Source organism: Poeciliopsis prolifica, unplaced genomic scaffold, assembly GCF_027474105.1.
Source record: "Poeciliopsis prolifica strain line A6 unplaced genomic scaffold, Auburn_PproV2 SCAFFOLD009, whole genome shotgun sequence".
Taxonomy (NCBI): domain Eukaryota; kingdom Metazoa; phylum Chordata; class Actinopteri; order Cyprinodontiformes; family Poeciliidae; genus Poeciliopsis; species Poeciliopsis prolifica.
The window spans coordinates 9,948,722-9,973,825 of NW_026562384.1; the positions used below are offsets into that span (position 1 = coordinate 9,948,722).

The 25,104-nt window shown below is 40.6% G+C and overlaps 1 protein-coding gene across 1 annotated transcript; it reads left to right on the forward strand.

Moving 5' to 3' along the window:
- Positions 1-1,171: 1,171 nt before the first annotated feature.
- Positions 1,172-22,002, forward strand: LOC129362866 (bifunctional heparan sulfate N-deacetylase/N-sulfotransferase 1-like). Its single transcript, XM_055034656.1, has 14 exons — positions 1,172-2,203; positions 6,068-6,550; positions 7,263-7,350; positions 7,691-7,845; positions 12,298-12,483; positions 13,284-13,412; positions 14,123-14,305; positions 14,682-14,778; positions 14,984-15,107; positions 16,721-16,892; positions 17,005-17,175; positions 18,389-18,498; positions 20,012-20,114; positions 20,202-22,002. Exons 1-14 carry the CDS (start codon positions 1,658-1,660, stop codon positions 20,319-20,321), a joined length of 2,667 nt encoding a protein of 888 aa, XP_054890631.1. The 5' UTR covers positions 1,172-1,657; the 3' UTR covers positions 20,322-22,002.
- Positions 22,003-25,104: the final 3,102 nt, after the last annotated feature.

The following is a 25,104-nucleotide window of genomic DNA, read 5'->3' on the forward strand; positions in this document are numbered from 1 at the left end:
GTGCTGTCACACGTTTTCACTGGATTGAACTGTGAACAAGCTCGTGCTGGATCTTTCTTTCTCTCATTACTCCTATGAATTGTGTTGAGTCTTTAAGACCTGGAATATTTGCTTTATTTGTGTGTTTAGGGTTGCAGGCACAGCAGGGGCTGCATCGCCTTGCAGGATTCTCTAGGGAAAGTGGAGAAGCTGCAGAGAACCACAGCTCAGGTGGAAATACCTGACAATAGGACACAAATCTGTCCTTTATGGAGGAATGGCTAGAAGGAAAAAAGTCATGTTTGTAATTGGTCACACACCATCTTCCATTGAAGCATAGTGGTGGCAGCATTATGCTGTGAAGATGCTTTTCTCCACATGTGTACCTCCTTATTCAGTAACTTTTCTTTCTTTTGTCCTTCCCTACATTTGCTACCTTTCTTCCTTTTGTCTCACATTCTCTATCTTGTCTTTAATGCCTTCATTCGTTCTTTTTCTCCATCTTTAACTTCATTTTTACTTTCTATCCTTTTTTTGTTTCTTCCTCCATTCACATTTTCCTTTGTCCTTAAGATCTTGTCCTTCCTTTCCCCCTGCTATCTGTCCTCACTAGTGTCCGTTCTTTTCTTCTTTTCGTTTTGTTCTTGGTTCTGTCCTACATTATGTCCCTCCACCCATTTATTAATATGTCCTTCCTTTTTGTTTTTCTTTCTTACTTGCTTTTGTCATTCCTTCCTCATAACATTCTGTCATTTGGTCTCTGTTTTTTGTCTTTTCTTTTGCAGGTTTCATATGTAAAGTGAAACCCTTACATAGAAGTTCACAGAAAACTTTAGTGTTTATGTTATAAAAGCAGTTAAATTGACTGAAGAGGGATCAGATTTCTTTAAAAAAAAATGTGTAGGAACCGTGATTGAAGTCCAATGGTTATTGTCGTGATGAGACAAAAAGAGAGAAGCTGTAGGGGTGTAAATACTTTAGGTGTGAGTGTGTAGGGTGAATCTGGCAGCTGTTTCTTTGAGGAGGATTACTTGGGAGTGAACTTTCTGAGAATACACACGCATCTCCCACACGCCGTCGAACCCACACAGCAGCCGAACGAAGCCTGCTGTTTGTTCTATAGAAGCTGGTATCGTGCTGCTGGATTTCAACTGAACTTGTTTCTCTTTTTCTTTTGTTTTTTCCTAGGAGTGGAGTGTACCCTGAGGGAGCAATGCTGCTCTGATGACCTGCTCGGCCTCTGCTTCCTCTGGAGATTATTCTCCAGTCGGAAGAGCGGGGCAAATTGTCGACAGGATATGGTCGGAGGATTAATGTGATGGATAGGTGATGGACTCCTCCACCGCCCGTCTCCCCCAGTGACTCGCCCTCTTCCGCAGCTCGCGCTCCGGCACGAGTGTGTACCGGCGACCCAGGAACCCTCCACTTCTTTGCCATGGTGACATAAGCAGCACTGCAACATGAGGGAGCGCCAACGTGACCGTCTTGTTTCCTTTCCCAGCAGCTGCTGTCGCTGCTACCTCCATGCTTAGCTCTGTAAAAATTCGGACTCTGCTGTGAGAAATTTCTGCCTGTCTTTTTGTTTCTTTTTTTGTTGGTTTTCTTTGCCTGCGCTGAGAGGAACTGTCCCCTTGGCGTGTTGCTGGGCCGGTGGGGCGGAGCAGTGCGGCGAGAGACGATGCTGGGATGCGTGACACGCCTCCGTCGGCTGGTCCGCCTCCTTCCCCTGCAGACCTCCCTGCTCATCCTCTTCCTGTTCTGCACCGTCAGCGTCTTCATCTTCTCCTACTTCCTCTATGGTGTCAAGCGAGAGCCAGAGCCTTCGGCGGTGGGCTTGTCCGGCCCCGACGGAGCCTCTGCAGACTCGGACTACCCAAGGGTGGTCCCATCCCGGCTGCTGCCCGTGCGGAGCGTCCCGGGGGGGTCTGGGGTGGACCTCGGAGGGACCAGGACAGATCCTGTGGTTCTGGTGTTTGTGGAAAGCCAATATTCTCAACTGGGGCAGGAGATTGTGGCCATCCTGGAGTCTGGCCGGTTCAAGTACCGGACTGAGATCTCTCCCGGGAAGGGGGACATGCCCACCTTGACGGACAAGGAGAGGGGGCGTTTCGCTCTGGTGATTTATGAAAACATTCTCAAGTATGTAAACTTGGACGCTTGGAACCGAGAGCTGCTGGATAAATACTGCGTGGAGTACGGAGTGGGCATCATCGGCTTCTTCAAGGTTAGGACAACACCACACTCCCTGTGCCTCTCTCACCTCCCTCCTCCTCTCCCTCACACCTTCTGCCCTGTCCATCTGGCTCCCACCATCTCCAAGGAGATGGGATTTACAGAGTTGGAAAGACCTGCCTTGTTCAATTTCACTCAGCTGCTTTGCTCTATCTTACTTTTCTCTTCTGGTTTCTTTATATCTGCTTCTTTCTGTTTTTCTGCAATCTGGCCTCCTTTGCTCCTCTCCAGCAGTCTGTTAATTCTTGTTTTCGGCACTTTGTCTTTGTAGTCTCTCCTGCCTTTCTCTCCTCTATTTATGTCTCAGTCTATAACTCTTATTCCCGCGTTCTTGCTCTCTGAGTTATCCCCAGAGGCCTCTGTTTGCCTGGGGCCATCTTTCAGGTCTTATGGTTTTAATCACCCTTTCTGAGCCATGGAGAGAATATAGAAGTGTGGAGGCATGGATGGAGATGTTTGGGGGGCGGCAGATGAAAGTTAGCCTGGTGGGATTTTACTGCCTGTTGAGAAAGAACAAGGATGTGCATCTTAATGGATTTGTCACATAAAAGATGTGCTTTCTGAATTGTTTGCACAGAAACATTTCCTGTCACATTTATAAAACATAAGTGTGTGCGTGTGTGTTTTTCTTATTTATTTATTTACAGGTCTAGACTGTTAAACTCCTGGATCAACATATGTTATATACAGAGGCCAATTGGTAACAACATATTTAAAGGGTATTTAGACAGTTTAACACACATTTGACACAAATGCCAACTATACCCGCTAGATTGCATATGGTGGAGGTCAAATGTTTAAAACAAGCCCTCTTTTCTTCACGCTTTCTTCTAGCCGCCAGACTTTCTTCGAATCTTTTGAAGTTGTTTTGATCAATATTTCTCCAGGCTTTCTGAAAGTCTGCCTTTTCTCTCATTTCTACTTTTTGAGACAGTTCTCTCTGACCTATGGGTCATTCATGCATAAAAAAGCCTTCTAAACTGAAAAGGGTGTCATCAGCACAGAACAGACAACTTGACAACCAGCACTCTATCACACAGACACAAACCGATCTCTATTATTTAGATTAATCCGTGAAAAGTACCACAGATTTCACAGTTTGGCAGACAAAGATGTGTGGGGCCCCTTCTCTGGTTTTTGATCTGAATTCTTGTGTTTTTGGGGGATTTTTTACGTGATAGACCAACACAAAGCAGTGGATGATTGTGACGTAGAAGGGAAATAACACAGTTTTCAAAAGTTTGACAGCTTTGACCATTCTTGGCCAAAGCTTGGTAAGATTAGATGCAGAGCGTCCGTAAACATCTATCAATAAGAAGACCAGTGTTGAAAATATTTTCCTCTGGTCTTTCCACTGCCATAGTTATTTATGTTAGGAGCAGAGATGACGTCAAGCTGCATGAGAAGGAGGGGACTTGTTGTCAAATAGGGTTTCACAAATATAAAAAGCTTAAATAATTACAAATATAATAAATTTCAACTTTCGAATTGAATTTCACTGATCTGTTTCACATGGAGGTTGTACATCTTTAATTCTGTGACTTACAAAATACTGTGAACATTTTCAAATCCAATTTCGTAGAAAGATTGAGAGACGACAATTGTCATACATTGTCATCAAACGATTTCTCTGTGCATGTCTAGATATAATATTTCAGAAACGCTGAGCTGAAAACGTTGCTTACAATAGATGGTCATCTGAAACACTGGGTCCTGTTTCAGGTCTCTGCTGGATTGTTTTCCTGTTTATTAAATACAGGGCTACCAGATATCCATATCAGACATTATTTTTCTGATACCAATTTGAAACCTATTAAATTAGACACCTAATCCCATTCGAATACTAAATTGAAGTTAATAAAATTTGAATGTTTATCATTTTTTAAAGAGTTTAAAAGTTTTGCACGGGGTTATTTTTGCATTATCTCTTGCATCAGGTTCCCCTCTGCCTGCTCACAGTTATGCTGAACATTTCTGTTAAGTTTTGGCTTTCATTTATCTTTCATAGGAATCTGATATGCTTCAGGAGCCTCCTGTTGCGGCACAGGCATCATCTCTATTCAAGGTGTCAGACTTGAGCTGTAAACCTAAGTGAAGGCTGATTACCTTTGTTGCTTTTGAGCAGAGGTGTTTGTGCAGAACACCTCTGCTCTTTTCATTGTTTCAAAATCATTTGTGAAAGTTGTTACTTTTCAACCATTTCAATCTGCAAACATATATGAACTGAAAAGAGATTTTTTGAAAGAGAATCAGCTTTGTTCAAATGTTAACATCAAGATTAAGACAGTGATTCCAGCACTGATTTTCATTTAGTGACACTTCAACCTATCAGGGTCTAATCTACACGTCTTCGTAGATTAACAACAGTAACTTTTAGCTTCATCCTACAAAATATTCTGGCTGTGCCTTGCTAACATAGGAATAATACTTAAATCTTTACACATTCGGTCACTTTACAACTGAATGCAAAGCAAAGCAGTGTGATTGTGAAATAGAAATTAGTCAAATAGCTGAAGTTTAGTAATATTGTTTGTTTGGGACAATCGACTTTCTTGTCCTCCTAGAAATTCTCAAGTAGATTTATATCAGGACTTTAACTAAACCACTCTTGTTTTGTAAATGTTTTGTAACACAAAACATTTAAACACATAAATTTGTTTAAAGCTGAAGATGTCCAGGTTGTGTTTGGTTTTTTTCCCTGCTGGAAGACGAGCCTTCGCCCTGGTTGTAGGTGTTTTGCAGCCCCAGCGGAGATCACCCAGCATTGCCTGATGGTTGACTCCATCCATCTTCCTATTAACTCTGACCAGCCGCTCTGTCTCTATCACCACCATGTTTCATCATGACGATTGTAGGTTCAGGGTTGGTTTCCATCGCCTTCATGGCTTCTTCTCTGATTGTTGCTCTTCTTACCCATCCTGTCAACAAACCCCCAGGACCTCCACAAAACAGCTGTGTTCATACTGAGGTGAAATCACACACAATTGAACTCAGTTTATTGGGTGACTTTCTGAAAGGTTTTGCTGGATTTCATTCAGAATTATCAGAGCAAAGAAGGATGAAAACAAACGCATCATCAAGTATGTTTGCATATCAACCTCGTCATGATGGCAAATTTTGCTGTTTGCTAAATTGTTCCAAAATTTATTGTGATAAATAATAGCATTGTTGTTTTGAGACAGCATTGATGTTTGCATAATGTTGCAAGTTTTCCCTCTCAAAGACAAATAAACATTTAATTTAGTGAAGAACACTGGAAAGAGAAAGATATTTACAATATCCAAATGAATGCACAACTAAAAACAACAGATTAAACAGAAATAAAAACACTAAATAAAATGGATTATGATGTGGACTCGGCAATCACGATAGCTCTTCAAAAAACATTAACCATGAGAACAGAAATGTTCGAGCTCGTTTTTTATTTATCGTGATGAAAAAACTTCATATCAAGTGTTTAAAAACCGTCTATTATTTACCTTATGTATGACTGATTTGAGTTATCAAATGAAATCCGAATAAAATGTATTTTTAAGTTATGTGATGAAATATTGACACAATGAAGGGCTGAGAGTACATGATGCACTGCAAGTAGCACAAAGAGCGAAAGCAAAGAAAAGACAATCAGAGAATGATTTGTTTGTTGTCACTAATGCGTCAATCTGAGAGCAGTGGGAGTTTTTTCCTTGTAGCACAACAGATTGAGTGTCTGCAGGTTGGAGTGGCTTAATGCCTTCACCCTTGAGTCGACCCGACACGCCTTATTTCACACACGCGACTGAAGAAAATGGGGAGTTATTTGCAATATGTAGAAGTAATTGTCGTCATTTCTGTCTTGTCTCTCTGTGTCAATCAGGCCAATGAAAACAGTCTGCTGAGCGCACAACTCAAAGGCTTCCCCCTCTTTCTTCACTCCAACTTGGGTTTGAAGGACTGTATGGTCAACCCCAAGTCGCCGCTCCTCTTAATCACCCGGGCGGGCGAGACGCTGCCCGGTCCCCTACCGGGGGACGACTGGACCGTGTTCCAGTCCAACCACTCTACCTACGAGCCCGTGCTGATGGCGAAGACCCAGTCGGCCGAGAGCGTGGCGTCACTGGGACAGAACGCGGCCATGCTGCCCTCGGTGGTGCAGGACCTGGGGCTTCACGATGGCATCCAGAGGGTCCTGTTTGGCAATAATTTGAATTTTTGGCTGCACAAGCTGGTGTTTGTGGACGCCGTGGCTTTTCTAACCGGGAAGAGGCTCTCGCTGTCACTGGAGCGCTACATCCTGGTAGATATAGATGACATCTTTGTGGGCAAGGAAGGCACCCGCATGAAGGTGCCTGATGTAAAGGTGAGTTGCAAAACAAGCCTCGTTTATCTTCTCATCTGGATGTGTTTTCAACAGCACTTTGCTATGATTCAAAAATAAAATGGCCTCACACAAAGCATGTCCTATCCTCTGCCAGTCACACTGAAACCCCTTCTTCTCTCTCCTCTTTTCGTTTTTGAATGGATCCATCCCAGCAGGCTGCTCAAAGCTGACAGGCCCCGCCGCTCGCTCTGTCACAAAACCTCTGCGACGATGAATATTTCAGGGGCTCGGAGGCATACAAAGAATGTCGAAAAGCTTCTTGCTTTCGTCCCCTTAGAGCAGAAAAGCCTCCCCTCGCATGCAGAGATGGCGGGTGGAAGGGGGGGGAAAAAAGTTACGGTGGAGGCTTCAAGGCCTCCACATCGGCAAGGTTTTAGGAACGAATCCCACTCCCTGACGAGATTGAGAAGTTTGAAAGCGGGGTGGCAGAGGGGGAGTCGTGTTGCGTGCGGGGGAGCCTCATCCAGCATTTAGATCAAATGAAACAAACACCCGAATCAGAGGGAAGCAAAATATCAAACAGAATGGGGGAGCGGAGAGGCGGCAGCTGGGAGTGGATGTTGGATGTTTACCGAGAGAAACTCGCAGAATTAAAGATATATGTGGGCACGCGTTGCTCATTAACATACTCATGCGCCAGTTTGAGCTCATCGTCTGTTGACTCATTCTTCTTCCCCTCCCACCGTTTCAGGCCCTGCTGGAGACGCAGAGGGAGCTGCGCACCCATGTGCCCAACTTCACCTTCAATCTGGGCTTCTCAGGGAAATTCTTCCACGCTGGTAAGATGCTAGTTAGCTCATGCAGAGCCAGAAAACATCCGAGACTGAAACGCTTTGTGAGGCTTTTTTACTCTTTGCCGCCCTTTAACCTTTGATTTCTTTTCTTTCCTGCTGTTGCTCATCCTTCACTCCAATACGTGAATGTCTCTTCCTTTTGCTTCACTGACTTTCATTTCCTCCCTTTTTCCTTCGCTGGTCCCACTTTACCTTTGTCTCAACTCGACTTGCTGTATTTTTATCTCTTCAATTTCCTCCTAAATCCTCCTTTTCCTGCCGACCCCTATGGCTTGTTTCAATCTCTTGTCTTCCTCCCCCGCGCCCCCGACTCTGACCCACTCAGGATCGGATGAGGAGGACCTGGGAGATGACCTGCTGCTGTCCCATGTGAAGGATTTCTGGTGGTTTCCTCACATGTGGAGCCACATGCAGCCCCATTTATTCCACAACCAGTCCGTGCTGGCCGAGCAGATGTTGCTCAACAAGAAATTCGCCATGGTGAGTCATGATGGGGACAGGGCAAAGGTCACAGCTTTGACTGAAGGCTGTGAATCAGAGGCATCCTTGTTTATCCCTTTGTGTTTCTTTGATTTTGTTTAAATGAAAAGCGAATCTGTTCCAGTTGAGTTGTGGCGATATCCGTCACTGTGAGAGGAAGTATGACTTTATGCTAGTAGTAGACCAAAAAACACATACAAAAATTCAGATTTGTCTAATTCATTAGTAACATTCTTGTGTGGTCTTAAAAAGTACTTACATTTATACATCTCAGTTATACAACAAGATTGTCAATAATAGGTTGTAGAATTATATTTATTTTAATTATAAATGTGTACATTCATTCCTTCAAACTTTTGCTTTGTACTTCATTTTTGTTATTTGAGAATTGGACTGAAAACTTTAATTAATTTATTTTCAAGTACTTTTGGCTGAATAATTCAGTTTTACATGCTGCAACAAAACTCCAGGACTAATTCACCCTTTGAAATTGTCCATTTTATTATTTGTTTAGGGCACTAATATGATATTAACAATTCTGTTTTTGTTTCCTAATGTTGCATAGTATTTATTAATGAAATTAGTTTTGAAGTTAACATAAGTTTTTATTGTTTTTAAATTCTTGTAGATCTTAAGTTGAAATCATGAGGAACATAGTTTATAATTACAAAAATATTTCAAAGTCTCAAATTTAACGAAGTGAAATTTGCTCACACTCAGTCTTTTTTTTAATATTTTCAACAAAGAACAAGTGTGGACTATTCTCTCATTAATGGGCTGTGAATAATAGTAGTTTTGGATAACCGAAGCTTCAACTGGCTGCAAAGATCCAACCTTAAAGTCTAAGAGTTCCTCATTAAAGGGCAAATCTTTAAAAATACCAGGGGAAACATGCAAGATGCAGTTAAGAGGGTTATTAATCATTTAGACAAGAAGTTGTAAAACAAAATATAAATAAAACTTTATAAATGTCAAGAAATACAAGTTTGTTGATCAAGAATGCCACGGATATGAATAATTTGGCCTTAACTGTAGGTTTAACTAAGATTAAATGGTATGTTTTTACTGTCTGAGGCAAATAAGCAACAATTGTTGGTTTCATTTTCTGCAGCTGAAACATTTTCGCATTCAACTTGATTTTTGCAGCGCTGTTTTTCGTAGTTAAGCACAACCTGATTAAAAACAGATGCAGAATCGAGAAGGAAAATGCTTCGTTTTGTGGTGGAGAACATCAGCTTCTAATATAACAAACATCTACTATTATGTACATGGTCTTCTTTTTTTTGACACCCATGCCTCTGTGGTAATAATGAAATACTACACCCTCTTTTATTTGCAGAGCTTATGCACACAGATTTTTTTCCATGGTCTAAATGTATTCAAATTGAACCTCATTGCTGCTAAAATACACACCAGATTCCACACTGTCGTTATTTATTAACCTGGAATGAAGAGAAATTGGAAAAAGTGGTGTGTGAAAACCGAGTACAGTGTTGCTTCTTTCATTGGATTTAAAGGGGAAAGCAGCTGCCTGGTGCTGCTAATCAGACGTAGACGATCAGATGATCATCGGTAGCTTGTGGCCGTCTCTTTACAACCAGGAGATATGGCTGTTTGTTGCTGTGAAGCATGAATGTTTGCCCCACATAACGTCAAGCAGAAAATATACTAACCATGACTTCAAGCTGAGGTCGCATTGTCCAGACATTGACCTTGAGAAAGGATATCTTTTGTTGGAAAATAACTAAGACTGCACAAAGGAAAAGTATTAAACTGGACATGATGAATTCAGTTTTTATAGACACTCATTTCTTTCTCATTATAATTTTTTTTTCTCACCTTTCTGAGTTTCTCACCTGCTAAAGATTTTTTTGAAGAGTCCAGCCCTAATAATAATAATAATAATAATAATAATAATAATGGTAGAATTAACACCCGCGACTTGACATTCTAGAAAGTTTTCGAGGCAATTCCGCTGCTCATATTCTCTTGCATTTCCCGTACTGAGAAACACTTATTGCCTGATTACAGGGCAATGACAGAAACTCTGTTTCCAAAACAATTTCAAGTCTGTCTTTTCACTAGAAAGATTATTCATAAATGAAAAACATCAGAGGTAGCTGCTAATCGTCCCTGTTTGGGAAGTCTTTGGAAATTCACCCAAAGGTCAAAATTGCAACACACTTGGAAGGACCTCCACAGACTCATTAGGCCTTAGTTAATGAGTTAAACGTTGCAGTTCTTCACCGGTGTCTTAACAAAAGACCAAACAAGTTTGGCTTCTTGGCTTGAGTGTTGCCAGGAAGCAGTCTCTTGTCTCTCAATACAAAATGTCAGCATGACTTGTGTTTATGAAGCTGCATCTAAATAAACCACACGACTTCCAGATATAAACAGGAACATGAAAGGTAGCTTGGCATGGGTAGAGAACTGAACACGGCTCTTTAGCACAAACACTTCCAGCCATCCGTCCAGGTTGATGATTTGGGTTTGATTTGCAGCCACAGGAGCTGGGCACATGGATCTCATCATGGGTGAACTTCTCTGCATGTTGTAGCCCTAACCCTCTAGCCAAGCTTTTGCAATTTCTTGATTGACTGACCAGACTTCCTCTCCTCCTTGTTCTCATTGTCAGTCGTATTTGTGAGTTGAGGTCTGGGAACCCAGTGGTTCAGTGATTTTAGAGTTTTCTCCTTATGCAATCAAATAACCTTAAACAACTAAATATGCATGTATTTTTCTCTGTAAGCCTAAAGTCATCATTTCAAAGTCGTGTTTCCACACTCCAGTATGAGTGTGGGTTACTTTATTAAACAATTGGGGATTTATCTGAGTAAAACTCAGAAATGCCGTTTCTTGCCTTCTTAATCCTCAGCAGAAAAAAAGAAAATCCCAGAACAAACTTCCAAGTTCATTTGTTCTGAATAAATTCTGTCTGCACACACAGCAGTTTCAACCTGCGATTCACTTTGCTGCTTTTCTGCGATAGCTTTCAAACATAAAAAAGTAAAGGAGGAAATGTGGATGTGAGCATTAAATATAAAGCTTTCGCTTTCTAAAGCAATATTTCTAATACTTGATGTTAAATTATATTTAGGTAATTCTTAAATCTGTGTAGTTTTTTCTTTGCTGCCATTGTTCTAGTTTTTAAATGTGGTGGTGGGACTCTTCTGTATCATTTGAAGCTCTGTGTGAGGAAGACAGACTTTATAAAACTGATACTGGGAGCAATGAAGAATTTATCTTTCAGTGCAAACAAATTGTACACCTTGAACTGACCTGTTATTTGTTTTAACTATCTATTTACTCAAGCTTGACTGGAAGATAAAGATTTTATCACCAAGCTGGTTGGCTGTTCAATGAAATATATTGGTGTCAAATTTAGCCGTAAAAGCTGTTGAGTCTCATGCTGAAAACGCCCAAAATGTGAAGAGACTGAAATTGAGCATATTAAGTAAATAACTTAATTTTTAGTCGTAAAGTTGCAGCAGTTAAGTTTTGATGCATTTCTGAACATTTTCTTGCCAGTTTCTTCATTCACCTCTTCTTCAGCTCCTGATTTGGTTAAAAGTATAAATTCAAGGCAGCTGTGTTTTATGTGTTTTACTAAAGTTGACAGAAGTTTCTCTTGTAGTTATTTTTTAATGTCTTGGGAATGCATGTCTAAATTCCTTCATTCTTGGACAGCAACACACAAACTTGACTAAAGTGAAAAGCGCTCATATTGTAAGTACTCCACATTCCAGCTGAATGTTTTTCTTGACGCTTCTTTCAGGTCATTCATTTTGTAATGTTAGTATTACTGAATCTGTGTTGAAGGCGACATGAATTGAATGAATGCTTGATTTTCTTACATTACCCCTTTCTTACTGACGATGTCCAAATAAACGTTTTGGTTTTCTTCATTCAGACAACGTTCTCTGAATTACACCGCTCGATGTGTTTCTCTGAACGACTCAAGCATGTTTAGGTGGCACATATCCAGTTTGCTTCAGAGAAAAATACAAGTTTCTAATTTTAACTGGGACATGGGTGTTCAGGGTTCTTACACAATCTGGAAAAGAAATAGATGAAAATGTTTTTCAGATCTAAATAAGCATAAAAGGAGAACGTGGCTAGAGGGGAAAAAAAATGTGTATCTCTACAGTTTGCTCCTCATCTATGTCTATTTGTTTTATCCATTTCTCTATTCATCCATCTGTCTGCCAGTTATCTCACCATTGATCCTCAGTCCTTCTGTTTCGGTCCCTTCTGTCTATACAACCATCACTACCTGCCATTTTATCCCATGAGTTCATCTGGGTATCTATCCATAACTCAGTCAGTTTTGTATTTCAAGTCCGCCCTCAATCGAAATATCTGCATTCCTGTTTTTAAAAGGTATTATCTGTGACAATCTAACACTGAACGGCTCTAGATGTCGTACACCTACTTATGCGATTTCTTCCTCAGGAGCACGGGATTCCCACAAACATGGGCTACGCAGTGGCCCCTCACCATTCTGGGGTCTATCCTGTGCACATGCAGCTGTATGATGCCTGGAAGAAAGTTTGGGGCATCAAAGTGACCAGCACAGAAGAGTACCCTCACCTAAAACCCGCTCGCTTCCGACGGGGATTCATCCACAGCGGCATCAGCGTAAGACCATTTTAACGCTAGCAGCCATCTTTGAAACACCAGTATGTTTGCAAGCATCTCATTTCCTTGAAAATCTCAAGTTGATTGGCAGAATTATGTTTTATTTTACCAAAAAGCAACAGACTTCCCCTAAAGAGACTGTCCATCCATCTGTGTTGTTGTGTTTTGCCTCCTGTGTTGTGTTTTGTGTTCTGCGAGGGAGATAATGACTTGGTCCAAAGATCCAGCATTGCATGAGACACTGCGAGACAGAATGAAGACTGACATCATAAAGCAAGTGTCTGGAAAAAGTGAAATGTCAACAGCCGACTAAAAAGATCAGGCTCAGTTGGTTTTCGAATAACTTGGTAAATAAGGTGAAATGGATTTGAATATATTCAAGAGGTCGAAAAGAAAACGTCTATTATTTCCCAAGTTGACCTTCAGTGCTGATAATTCTCGGTCCACTCTCTTTGTTGCCCCTGTGTTCGGTCGGGCGGGGTGGTCTCAGAACTCCCTCCCCGTCCTTGAGATATCACAGCCTGATCGGACAGCATTCACCACGGACTGATGATTGATATTTGGCTCCCCAGAAACCACTCACTGTACGTGCATTACCATGAATTACCATATAGACTCGGAGCGAACGAGAGGTTTGCTTTGGCTTGATGAGCTGAATAATAACAACATTACTGTGAACAAACAATGTGTGTGTGGGTTAAACCGCCCGGAGGAGCAGCGGCTCAGCAGAAAGCCGGCATCGGGTTTGCGTCAGTGCTTCCGACTTTTGTTGTGACCCTCGCCGTGTGCTCTCATCGCAGGTGTTGCCCCGGCAGACTTGTGGTCTTTTCACGCACACCATCTTCTACAAAGACTACCCGGGCAGCCCAAACGAACTGGACAAGCTCATCAATGGGGGGGAACTCTTCCTCACTGTTCTGCTCAACCCTGTGAGTCAGCCGCTCTCCCACACACAGCATTTGCCTTTGTCTTGCGCACTTTGAAGCCCATTTAGATGCTGGTGCAAATTGAAATTTAAACAGGGTGCGGGAAAGTGACTCAGATATACTTTCATTTCACTCCAACAATAAAACGCTTTTAATAGAGGCGGGACACAATGGCGCAAATACCTCCTATTTTTCACATACTTTTGTTTGAGATTGCAGAAAAAGGTCACTGATGTGGCCATCCCTGCATAGACTGCAGACAATTTTATTCACATTACTGTGACTCTCCCCAAACAAAAACGTCACGGGTTGTTTTTGCAGTAGTTTTATTATTGTTTGACCTTAATTACTCTGAGTCGGCTCATCTCTAAATAGGTTGCACAAAACTGCGGCGCTTTTATCTTTTAGCAAAAGGACAGCGCTTTAATGTTGTTCATTCATTATTGATTGATGTGCTTGTTTTACTTGGTTTAATGCATTTGAATCTGGGCCTAAGCTTGCTATAATATAAATAAAAGCACAAATTCTCTTTCAAGAAAGTAAACTCCTGAAATCTTGGGCATTTTCAACAGATGATTCAAACAGTTGAATCAGCGAGTTGCACATTTTAATCAAGGCAAGATTGTGGCGAAACGCAGCCACCGTTTCTCTTCTTTCCTTGTCCTTTCGTCTGTTTCAGTAAACTTTCCTCTGCTTGGCATTTCCATTCACAGATCAGTATTTTCATGACCCATCTTTCCAACTATGGGAACGATCGTCTCGGTCTGTACACCTTCAAAAGCTTGGTGATGTTTGTGAAGACGTGGACTAACCTGAAGATGCAGACGCTGCCGCCTATCCAGCTGGCTCAGAAATACTTCAGCCTGTTTCCGTCTGAGAGAGATCCCCTCTGGCAGGTCAGGTCAAGGTTTTACACCACCTGCATTGCCTTTTTTCTATCACCTATTAGCCTAGAACCGTCTCCACACATTCCTTGGAGATTCTCAACAAATTATGTACTTAAAGTCAGGTCTTTGTAGAAATCTGTGCAGTTGATTGATTGTATAAGTTTTGCATTTTAAAACAAAGAGAAAGAGAATTAAATTGTGAAAAAGTAAAGGATTTGGCTGTAAGAAACATGTAGGAGCCCTGTACGTTGTTTTTCTGCGGGTGCAGATGGACGTCATCGTCATCGTTTAACTCATCTGCGTTTTCTTTCGATTTCTACACATTAAAGTGAAGTTTTATTAATCCCACTTACGGCATTGTATCTATGTTTTTGTGTGACTAAAGGATCCTTGTGAGGATAAAAGACACAAGGACATCTGGTCCAAAGAGAAAACATGTGACCGCTTCCCAAAGCTGCTCGTCATTGGGCCTCAGAAAACAGGTGAGTTGCAGCTCTACAGCGCCCTCTGCAGGCCAAGTTAGAAATGAGAATACAAAGAGTTTGTCGTTCAGAGCAGACCTCTTACTCTGAATTATAGCTCTATTTTTATCCTTTAGTTACTACATTTTGGACTATAACTGTTGCTCTTAGGACATTGCCATTAAAGTTTTATTTTGTTTGTTTTTTATCTCTTCCCTTCCTCCAGGGACAACAGCACTTTACCTATTTCTTGGCATGCATCCTGACTTGACCAGCAACTATCCCAGCAAGGAGACGTTTGAGGAGATCCAGTTCTTCAATGGACACAACTATCACAGAGGCATTGACTGGTGAGACACATGTTCAGATGTTTTGTCTCCATCCTCCAACTCTTGCCTCCACTCACTGATGCTGAGTTGATTAAAATCATGCTTGCTTTATAGGTGTGTGATTTGTCTGCGTAATTTGTTTAACAGACAAGTTAGATTGATTAATTGGCCAAGCGTCATGAATGATTAACCTGTTTCATTTTGGTCAATGTCAGCCATTATTTATTAGCTTTTGGTTTTAAGTAAACAAACTCTTTTTTTCCCCCCAGTTTTTACTCTGTGCCGTCGTTTTTTCTTTTCAGTCAGTTATAAGGTTCGCCTGTGAAACCTTAAACTGCTGCTGCGCAAGTTACACAATAGGTTGTTGCTAGGTAACCTTTCTTAGATGGCAATGAGAAGTTGAACGGCTAAAATCTTTCCTCTGCCTATATACCCCAGAATGCTTTGTGGTTCTGGTATTGGAAATTCTATCAAATGTAATATCTATTAATATTGATCACGTGTCTGTATGCATGTATTGTTCTTGATTTATTGTCCAGCCCTGCTACAGGCAGATTATGATGGGAGCAATTGTCTTGAAATATTGTTTCGGTCTTTGACTTGGTCTGTAGAAAGTCTCAGTCCTTATTTCTACTACATCTTGGGTTATGTGGTCTTGACTACAACACCAGGCGACTAGACAGTAAACACCCAACACTTAGGTGTATGAAATAAATGCATCAATACCACAAATCATCACTTGGTGTAGAAAATTCACTCTGGAGCTCAAGCAACTTGGATTCTGTGCCTCTCCATTCTTCCTCCACACTCTTGGACCTTTAGTTGTATTTAAAGGATAAAGGGGATTTTGGACCACTGAGCAGCACTTCAGTTCTTTCAGCCAGATAAGACACTTCTGACGCTCTCTGCTCAGGAGTGTCTTAACACTAGGACTGTGACAGTTGTGGCCCGTGTAGTTGGATACAGCTTTCTGTGAACCGTCAACATATTTTACAGTGAGTTTTCCTGTGAAAGGTTTCAGTGACTGAAACCTGTGACTGGACAGCTGTCAAGCCAGTGGCAGCTGTCCAGTGATTTTTCCCAGTGACAGCCTGGGTAGTCACTGAGAAAAAAGTCCTCTGTTCATTGCTCTTATGCATTATTCTACTTTTCTGAGAAACCGAGTTTTGGGTTTTCATTGGCTATTAAAGATAATTGTCAAAACTAACAGAAATAAACCCTTCATTTACATATTGCAGTGTGTAATGACTCTCAGCATGAGTTTTACTTTTTGATATGAAATTACAGAAATGAACAAACTTTGTATTGATGCTCTAATTTGTTGTGATGCACAAGAAAAATGCTTAGAGTGGCAGGTCTGCAAATCTATAACCTTTTCTTATCGAGACCAACATTTCTACAAAAGAAGTGAATTTATTCAAGTTTTATTTATGTCTATCTTTAATCTCTTTCAAGTTGAATAAATATAAGGCATTGTATTTTCAAAGGCATTAAAACAATACAACAGCGATTTGTTTTATTGCTAATAGCTTTGCATAACACCGCACGATGTCGGGTGTTTTTCCCACCAAGAACCACTTTATCAGCAGTTATGGCTGCTTCAAATCTTTCACTTTGTGTTTGTTGTTTGCTAGGTACATGGAGTACTTCCCTCTGCCCTCCAACACCAGTTCAGACTACTACTTTGAGAAGAGTGCCAACTACTTTGACTCTGAGGTGGCTGCTCAGAGGGCTGCTCTTCTGCCTAAAGCTAAGATCATCACCATCCTCATCAACCCAGCGGACAGAGCGTACTCCTGGTACCAGGTCTGTCATGGTCCTCACACTTGCAGCCAACCACTTCATCTTTCACAACGAACGTCACCACATTCAGAAAGTCTTTTGTTTCGTTACCAAAACCTGAGTCGCTCTCCCACAGCACCAAAGAGCCCATGACGACCCGGTGGCGCTGAAGTACTCCTTCAATGAAGTCATCACTGCAGCCCGCGACGCTCCAATAAAACTTCGGGTTCTCCAGAATCGGTGCCTGGTGCCGGGTTGGTACGCTGTCCACCTGGAGCGCTGGCTGAATCACTATCATTCCAGCCAGGTAGTTTGTTTTCCATGCACAAAGTGTTGATCAGTGTGTAATCAGCGAGCAAACACAAGATGACGCGTTTCCTTAGTTACTGAAGTCTTTATTAAGATTCCCTGCAGGGAGTTGGCGGTGAGGGGGATTATTCTCGCCTTTGGATTCCTTGAAGAGAGTATTCTAAATCCAGCTGACCTCAGTGGATGAGAACTGACCTTTACGAACACTTGCAGAGGAAAATTTAACCTTTAGCACTCCGGTCTGTGGAGATTCACAAGCTGTACGAGCAAGCAGTGGGTTCAGTGTTACAAAGCAAGATTCTTAGTAATACCGTGTTCTCTTTAAATTAAATGAATCAAATTACGTTCTTAGTTCATGCAGCCTGATTTCTGCTTTCAAAGCTAAGCCCTCCACAATATGTGCACAGGTTAGAAGTCTGTGCACATCTTCAAACACGCTGGTGGTTTGAGAAGCTTTTGGGGTTTCTGTTTTTCACTCTCACAAAAGTATCCAAAAAAATAAATAAGTAAATAAAAATACACACATAAAAACCCACCCCAGAGGAAAGAGAGCAATTTGAAGCCAGAAAAGTCATAGACAGTTGAGAAAAATCCATGTTTTTTTTTATTTTTTATAATATTTCTTGGCAAGAAATTAGCAATTAAAATTTTAAAACCAGGACGGTAAGCCATTGAACATCTGGAGGACAGACTGCTCAAATAAATTTGCGAATCAGTGATTTATATTTCAAGACCTGTACCACAGAAATAATCAATACCGCAATGGTGGGAGATATTGATTACTTGTTATTTTACTCCCCAATGGGTTTTATTGATTCATTTACCAGAGCTCGCACAAATTCCAGGGGATTTCTGTCAGCAGTTTCCACAGTTCAACAAAGATAGATGTGAAGAAGTTAGGACTGCAGTTTGGCTTCCTAAAGAGCTGGTTCTGCAAGCAACTCTAAAACTATTTATAGACAAAATTACTGTTACTGTATTTAGTCCAAGAGCTAATATCTGTCCTCCATTTAATACTTGTTGGTCTCTCTCATTAATTGTTCAAGGATTGCTTCCGACCTGAGTGCTTCAGGGGAATTGGTCTGAATTTAATTATAGAAAAGTAGTTACAAAAAAAGGAAGATCATTTGGACGCAACTTCTTTTCTTATGTTGCGCTGTTGTATGCACAGCTGTCTCTCTTCTAATCCTTGGCTTCCTGTCTTCTTCCAGTTGTTGGTTTTGGATGGACAGATGCTGAAGACAGAGCCAGCCTCGGTCATGGATAAAATCCAGAAGTTTCTTGGCCTCCCCAACGTCATCAACTACCACAAGATCTTAGCGTAAGTCTCTCCTCTTTCGCTTCAGATCCTTTTCATTTCAAATGCCAAGATTACAACCTAATTAGCTTCTTTGTAATGCACTTTTTAGACCCCAAATACCCTTTTTCTTTAACTAGAGATGCTATGATCCAAATATCTAATCTCTGCTTTTTCTCAATCTTTGACCCTCACAAATTTTAGTTAATTAATGATATGTCTTTTGAGGACTGTAGCTAATGCAAGTTTATGTTTAGTAATTAATTGTATATATTTTTTTATGTTAACATGTTTAAAATAAAAAAGAAATTAAATTAGAATTTCTTTTCAAACTTATTTTACTGTTTTATTGTCTTTTTGATGGATACCCATCTTGGTTCCTGTCAGAATCAAACTACCACTAAACTTATATCTGCCTGCAGTATACAGAGTAAAATGTATTAAAGCATAACACACTATACTGTGAAACAACAGCTGCTTCCAAGACAAAATGGAAATAATTGCAAAGTAGATATTTCAGACCATCTTTACTACCTTGTATTAACATGGCTGGAATTACATGTTTATCTCCAAAGAAAGTAGATTCTTAACTCTGACATTTCCAAATCCGTCATCATTCTGAAAAGTCTTAAATCTTTAAAGGTTTAAACAGATGTTGTTGCTTTGATTTCTCTCACAGCCCAATGAAACTACAGATGTGTTAAAATGTGATAGGAATGTCCTTATCTCCGTTAAAAAGAAAACTTCCTACAGCTTTATGCTTCCTCAGACAACATCTCACATATACTCGAGATATCTAGCTTCTTCACTCAGTAACAGCGTCTACATTGAAGAAAGTTTGTCAGCCTGATTATTTGATCCGAGCAGAATGGTTTACTGTAGAAGCGTTTGAGTTTTGAGTATGTAGCCTTCATTTAAATCACTTAAACCTATAATCTATTTATAAGGATAACTGGCCTTTTCTGATTTTATTAGGCACAAAATGACCTTCACAGCGAAAGCCTCATTAACTCTTTATTCTTTTTTTTTTTTTGTACATTGCACCCACTGACTCCGATTATGCAAAATGAGCAATTGTGATGTTCAGCTTTTATTGAAAAGCAGTCGGACATGTGGAGTGGAAAACCTGCTTTATCTTCCTCAGTTCTAATCCTCAGTTTCATTTATGTCATTTAAAATATTTCTGTTGCATAGACCACAAAACAATCTGCATCTACGTTTAACTTTGTATTGCAGTATTTTCTGTGGTCGTATATTTGAGTTTACTTTTATTTTTATGTAGAATAGCAATATAATATGACACAACTGTATGAAAGTTTCACAATTAAAACATAAAGAAAAAATAATGAGAAATAGATAACACGATCTATTTGATGCTCTATTTTTTTCTTTTTTTTTCTTTTTTTTTTTTTTTACACTTGAATAGAGTTTGATTTGATTCGTTTGAAACCTGACACTGTTGAGGCACTGATCTCACGTACCTAAAATGTGAGGTCAGATTTTGACATTCTGGATTTTCTATGTCCCTCGTGTGTAGATTTGACCCAAAGAAAGGCTTCTGGTGTCAGTTGTTAGAGGGAGGAAAGACCAAGTGTCTGGGAAAGAGTAAAGGACGCAGATACCCTGACATGGACCCTGAGGTAGGATCCTCTCCTAGAAAGAGCTGTTATCGTAAAAGTCTGCTTGCTGGGAGTTGCCTACATTTAGTTCCATCCTGTTTCTTTCAGGCCCAGGAGTTCCTGAGGGACTACTACCGGGACCACAACATTGAGCTCTCTAAGCTGCTGTACAGGATGGGTCAGCCTCTACCCAGCTGGCTCAGAGAGGAGCTGGTCCACACCAGGTAGCAGCACCGCTGCAGGGCAAAACCAGGGCTCCACGTTCCGAAACACGGCTCCACCCTGCAGGGCTCACCGACCTGAAAGAGACCCGAAAGATTGGAGCTCAGGCCTTGAGATATACCGAACAAGAACCCGAAGCTTGACTCTGATCTTCTTAGTGGAGAGCAGACTGGCTTCAGGGCTGCCCTGAAACTGTGCCCTGAGGATTTCAGTAAGAAAAGACTCGGTGGTACACTGGGGAGCAGGGGGGTGTTCCTCCGGTGTTCGATTATCCCAGCCCCGTTGATCGAAGTGTCATCACATAAACTTTGTTGCCTGAGACTGAAAAAGGAAACCCGGGAAACTGAGCAGTTTTACCTGTCAGTTCTGTGAACGGGCAACACTATTACGTGTCCTCTGTGATGAGGCGTGATGTTTGGACAGTGGAGTAGGACAGTATTGTCTCAACACACGGCAGCATGTTGGACGTGTCCAGTCAAACTACTTTTGATAGGAGTATATGAGCAGTAAGTGAGGACATGAGGAGTCCTGACTCAGGCTGCATCTTGTAGCCTTCCTCAATAGGCCTTGGTAGAATCTAGTTATTGCATTTACAAGTGCCAGGACAGAATCTTCAACAAACTATCAACCCCTTGGATATCTGAGGGATCCTTCTTTTTTTTCCCCTCTTTTGTTTCAATCAGCTCCTGTTTTGTTTTCTTCTGTCTGACTTAACATTTCTGTAGTGCTGATGGAAATGCATATACTGTTAGAATGTACCAAAACTAAACCCGTTAGAGGTGTTGTTCCCACCCAAGCTGGACGAGCAGCGCTGTTGTCGGCCCGGCCTGCAGCGTCGTGACCCCCGAGCCGGCCGGGCCGGGGCTGGAGCAGGACGGACGGACGGACGCAGAAAGCACAATGGCACTCGAACGAGCGTCAACCCTGATCATAGAGGTTAACTGGAAAGCACACAAAGTTCATGGCTCCTACTACAATCTGTGAAGATCATAAGCTAGCTACTGTATGCATGGTCCTACAGATTCAGATTGTGTACAGAAGAAAAAAAAGTGCATTTCAAGATGTTATCAGCGTTTTTATTTGTTAAAATTGTATATTTGTTTGTGTTTTATGTTTAATTTCATTTACAAGCGAGTATAGACCTGGGAAGAATAGAAAAAAAAAGCTGACCAACTGTACGCCAGGTGTTTTCATACGGATGTTTGGGTGTAGGTCAAGGTGTTACCATTGCAACTGGGTGTTCATCGGTAACAAAAAGCTGCTTTTACTGCAATAGTTTTGTACGTTGTTCAGATGTAATTACAACGCACACGACGGTTTGTCATTTCCTGACTTTGTAATGTACATAAACCCTTCGGTAGACCTAAATTATTGAATGTGTTTGGGTTTTACTCTCCCATCAGCCTGTTGTCGTAGCGTTTAAAAACGTCAGTGCTGCGCTGAGGGGGAGTTTGGATCCTTTCATCATGCAGAAGTGTTTCCTCTCACATCCTCTCACTGCCAACTGTTGTTCAAAAGTGCAGAGTTTCTCCGTATATAAAGTATTAAACACATAACAGCAACGATGGTACTAATCTCCTGGACTGTATGATACAGATTTGTAATTGTTGTCAATAATTTTTACAGTGTAACTAATATTGTCGGTGCTTTTTAATTTGCAAATAAAACACCACTGTATTTTTCATTAGTTGGATCTTTGTTGCCTCATTTTCTTCTGCGAGTTTCTGCACTTAGGCTTGGAAAAACAGAGCCGCCCACGTTCACTGGCATGCCCAGTAAAAATCTGTAAAAAAAAAAAAAAACTCAGAATGACTGCAAAAAGTCAGAAATATCCAGCATTTATGTTGAATATTTTAAATCTTGCAAACATTTTAATATCCCTTCTACAAGTTGTTGAATTGCCACCACAAGCTGTATTTTAATGGTACTTTTGTCATTAGCCTACAATCAGCAGCATATAATTGTGAAGTAGATGGTAAATAAAATAAAAAAAAGTGTGGCATGTATTTGTAAGTAGCTCCCCCCACGTCACCTCTGAGTAAAGAACAACTTGGTCAGTAACAACCAATCATGGACAGAAGGAATGTTTTTGTGCTGTCAATCGCCTCTGTGCATGTGCTACTCACACCCTCACCCTTACTCTCTGCTATGCTAAAGCTAATTCCTCACAACACATCCAGCCAGCGAATGCTCGGAATATAAATTCTCCAGAATTTATATCTCTGAACTACACAGTACCGGCTCTCAGGATTTGGTCTGGGTTCCCTTTGCGTTCATTTCTGCATCAATGCTTTGGTGTGCAGATGATGAGCCTGGAGCTCTGCTGAGCTGTGATAGGAGCCCAGGTTTGTTTAATGGTGGCCTTCGGCTCATCCTCATTCTTGGGTCCAGAGTCATTTTTCTTCAGAGAATTGTCTATGAACTTCTTGATTTTTTTATTTTATTTTTTTATGGATTCTGTGCCTCGCCACTCTTCATCCTGACATTACAACCTTGATTTCCAAATGAAACACAAACTTGACCCTCTGCGAAATCATAATTTTGAACTTCTGAGCCACAGTTTTTTATCCACATTTCTTTTTATTTTCATAGTACCAGTAAGATGTTTTTGAGATCTGTGGGTCCAGAGTGAATTAACACAAGCAGTGCAGTAGTTTTACTCAATCACTAGCGTGTCTCTGTGTGTGGTGGCTCTTTATGTACTGGCTCCAGATCTAAACAAAGGCTTGTGAATTTCTTTTCAATCAGTCAATGGGCTTTGCTTTAAACCCCACTACTTTTGCATTTTCCCCTTCACTTAATTTTGCATTAAAAAGATTGAAGCAGCTCTTTGACGAGTTAGCTCTTTGAGAAGTGAACCTTTATGGTTCACCCTTCTCAGGCAGTGTGAGTCATAAAGAGGGTAATGAGCACACAAAGTTCAAATTCAAAGTGTGATTTTAAAGGGGGGGAGTTGTTCGCCAGAGCTCAGCAATTGTTCAAATTAGAACTTTCTCAATATGGAGATCAATGTAGTTCATAAATCAAATGGAACTCAACAGTTTCGGGGCATTTTCCTTCTAACGACTACATGTCAGAGTAAACCATAGTTTCCTGTTAAGTTGAGATATTCCACGAATCACTATGAGTGCAAGACATTAAAAAACACACAAATGGTGGAATTCGAATTTAGCACTAAATCTCAATTCATGCCACGTTTCGCTTGCTCACAGCAGAAATAGCAGAAAAAGACTAAAACTGGCAACACATCAGAGGATGAGAGTAAAGGATTGTGAACATGAAAAGTATTTTAAATCATTTTTCAAATAAATTTTTGATATCAGATGCTGCCCAAAGAGTGAATCCCTTCACAGAGATTTATAAACTATTTATGTCCAGTTGGATGAGAATCAATCTTAAAAACTAGAATTTTAACTTGGTCAACGGATTCGATAACAGCTGTGACACATATGAAGTTAAAGCAGGCAAGGCAGGTATGACTGCACATAGGGGAAGGTATTTCTTGTATTTTGACAGCTGGTTTAAAGGAAATGTAGTTTATCTTTTGTTTTCCAGTTCCAGCTCAGATAACTTTAAGAAGTAGACCCAACTCATTTCCTCAAAACCGCACAAGAGACGTCAACACCAGACAACACAAATTAGCATCTTAAATTCTGAAGTCTTTCCGTCGGCTCACGCAAGCAGGAAGTTCATACTCCGTAGGTTTGATTCCTTTTTTAGGAAAAAACCCCAAAGCAGGCAAAAGCAGAACAGTGACATGAAAACATTTAGTTAACCAGAAAGTCCCTGTACATTCGATCACTTTTTGAAAGAGATCCCTCACAAATAGCTTCATGCAAAAGCAATAAATCTGCCGTGCTGTACAAATGGTTTAAACCACCACTGACTTCTTTTTTCTTTGCTTCCAAGAGTAAGGTACTTATGTAATCTTTTAGAGGGGTCTGCATCACTGGTTTTGATTTTCTGGAAGCCCTCCATGATGTTCGCTAGATTTATTTTTCTATACAGTCCCCAATGATGCATTTATATTATGCAGATCTTTTTTTTTTTTGAAAGTACAAAAGAAAGCAAGTGAAATAAAAAAATATATATATTTCTGTAAAAATAAATTTCCAAGTAGTTCCTGAAAGTCACAACTTTATGGAGTTAGAATACAAAAATGGGGCTAAGATGTGACACAGAAGCTGAAAGAAACCTCATCCACTCAACAAGATTCTCAAAATGTGAGACAATGTACTCTGTTGGTTAATTGGATTCCATTTTGTGGTAACCAGAGATTTTACTAACAATACTTATATCAAAAGAATATGAATCTTGATATCCATATCTGGTAGTTGTTGAACTACTATTTTATACTAAAGTAGAGGGTTTGTTGGAACTTATTTACAAATAATCTGATTTGAGATTAGGATGAAGTAATCTATTAATTGTCCCATAATGTTTCTTCTGACTGGAAGAATTTTGGAGAGAATTTTGAGTCTCGGCTTGAATCCATGTTTTCTGAAGCCAGAACATGGATCTGGTAATGACCCAACGTAACCACCTTCCAGCTGCATGCTGAAAAATCACTGCTAATTGTTCTAGTAACTGGCAATATAAGTTAAACACAGTCTGCATTTTATGTCTTTAAACACATAGAATACAGTACATTGCATATGATCAATTTAGTGAGATACAAACAATCAGAGGTGCACTAAGCAGTTTGTTTCTGCACCATGGACTAAGCTTAAAGAGCATTCATAATTGAATTTTCAGGGTGGGATTCATGAGAACCTCCAACTTTCCCACA

What these genes read in the sequence shown, in the direction of transcription:
- LOC129362866 (XM_055034656.1), top strand. Translation starts at nt 1,658, where the DNA reads ATGCTGGGATGCGTGACACGCCTCCGTCGGCTGGTCCGCCTCCTTCCC. An exon ending in AGGGAAATTCTTCCACGCTG is followed by an intron (nt 7,351 to 7,690) that starts GTAAGATGCTAG and finishes TGACCCACTCAG; the next exon opens with GATCGGATGAGGAGGACCTG. An exon ending in GAGCGTACTCCTGGTACCAG is followed by an intron (nt 16,893 to 17,004) that starts GTCTGTCATGGT and finishes GCTCTCCCACAG; the next exon opens with CACCAAAGAGCCCATGACGA.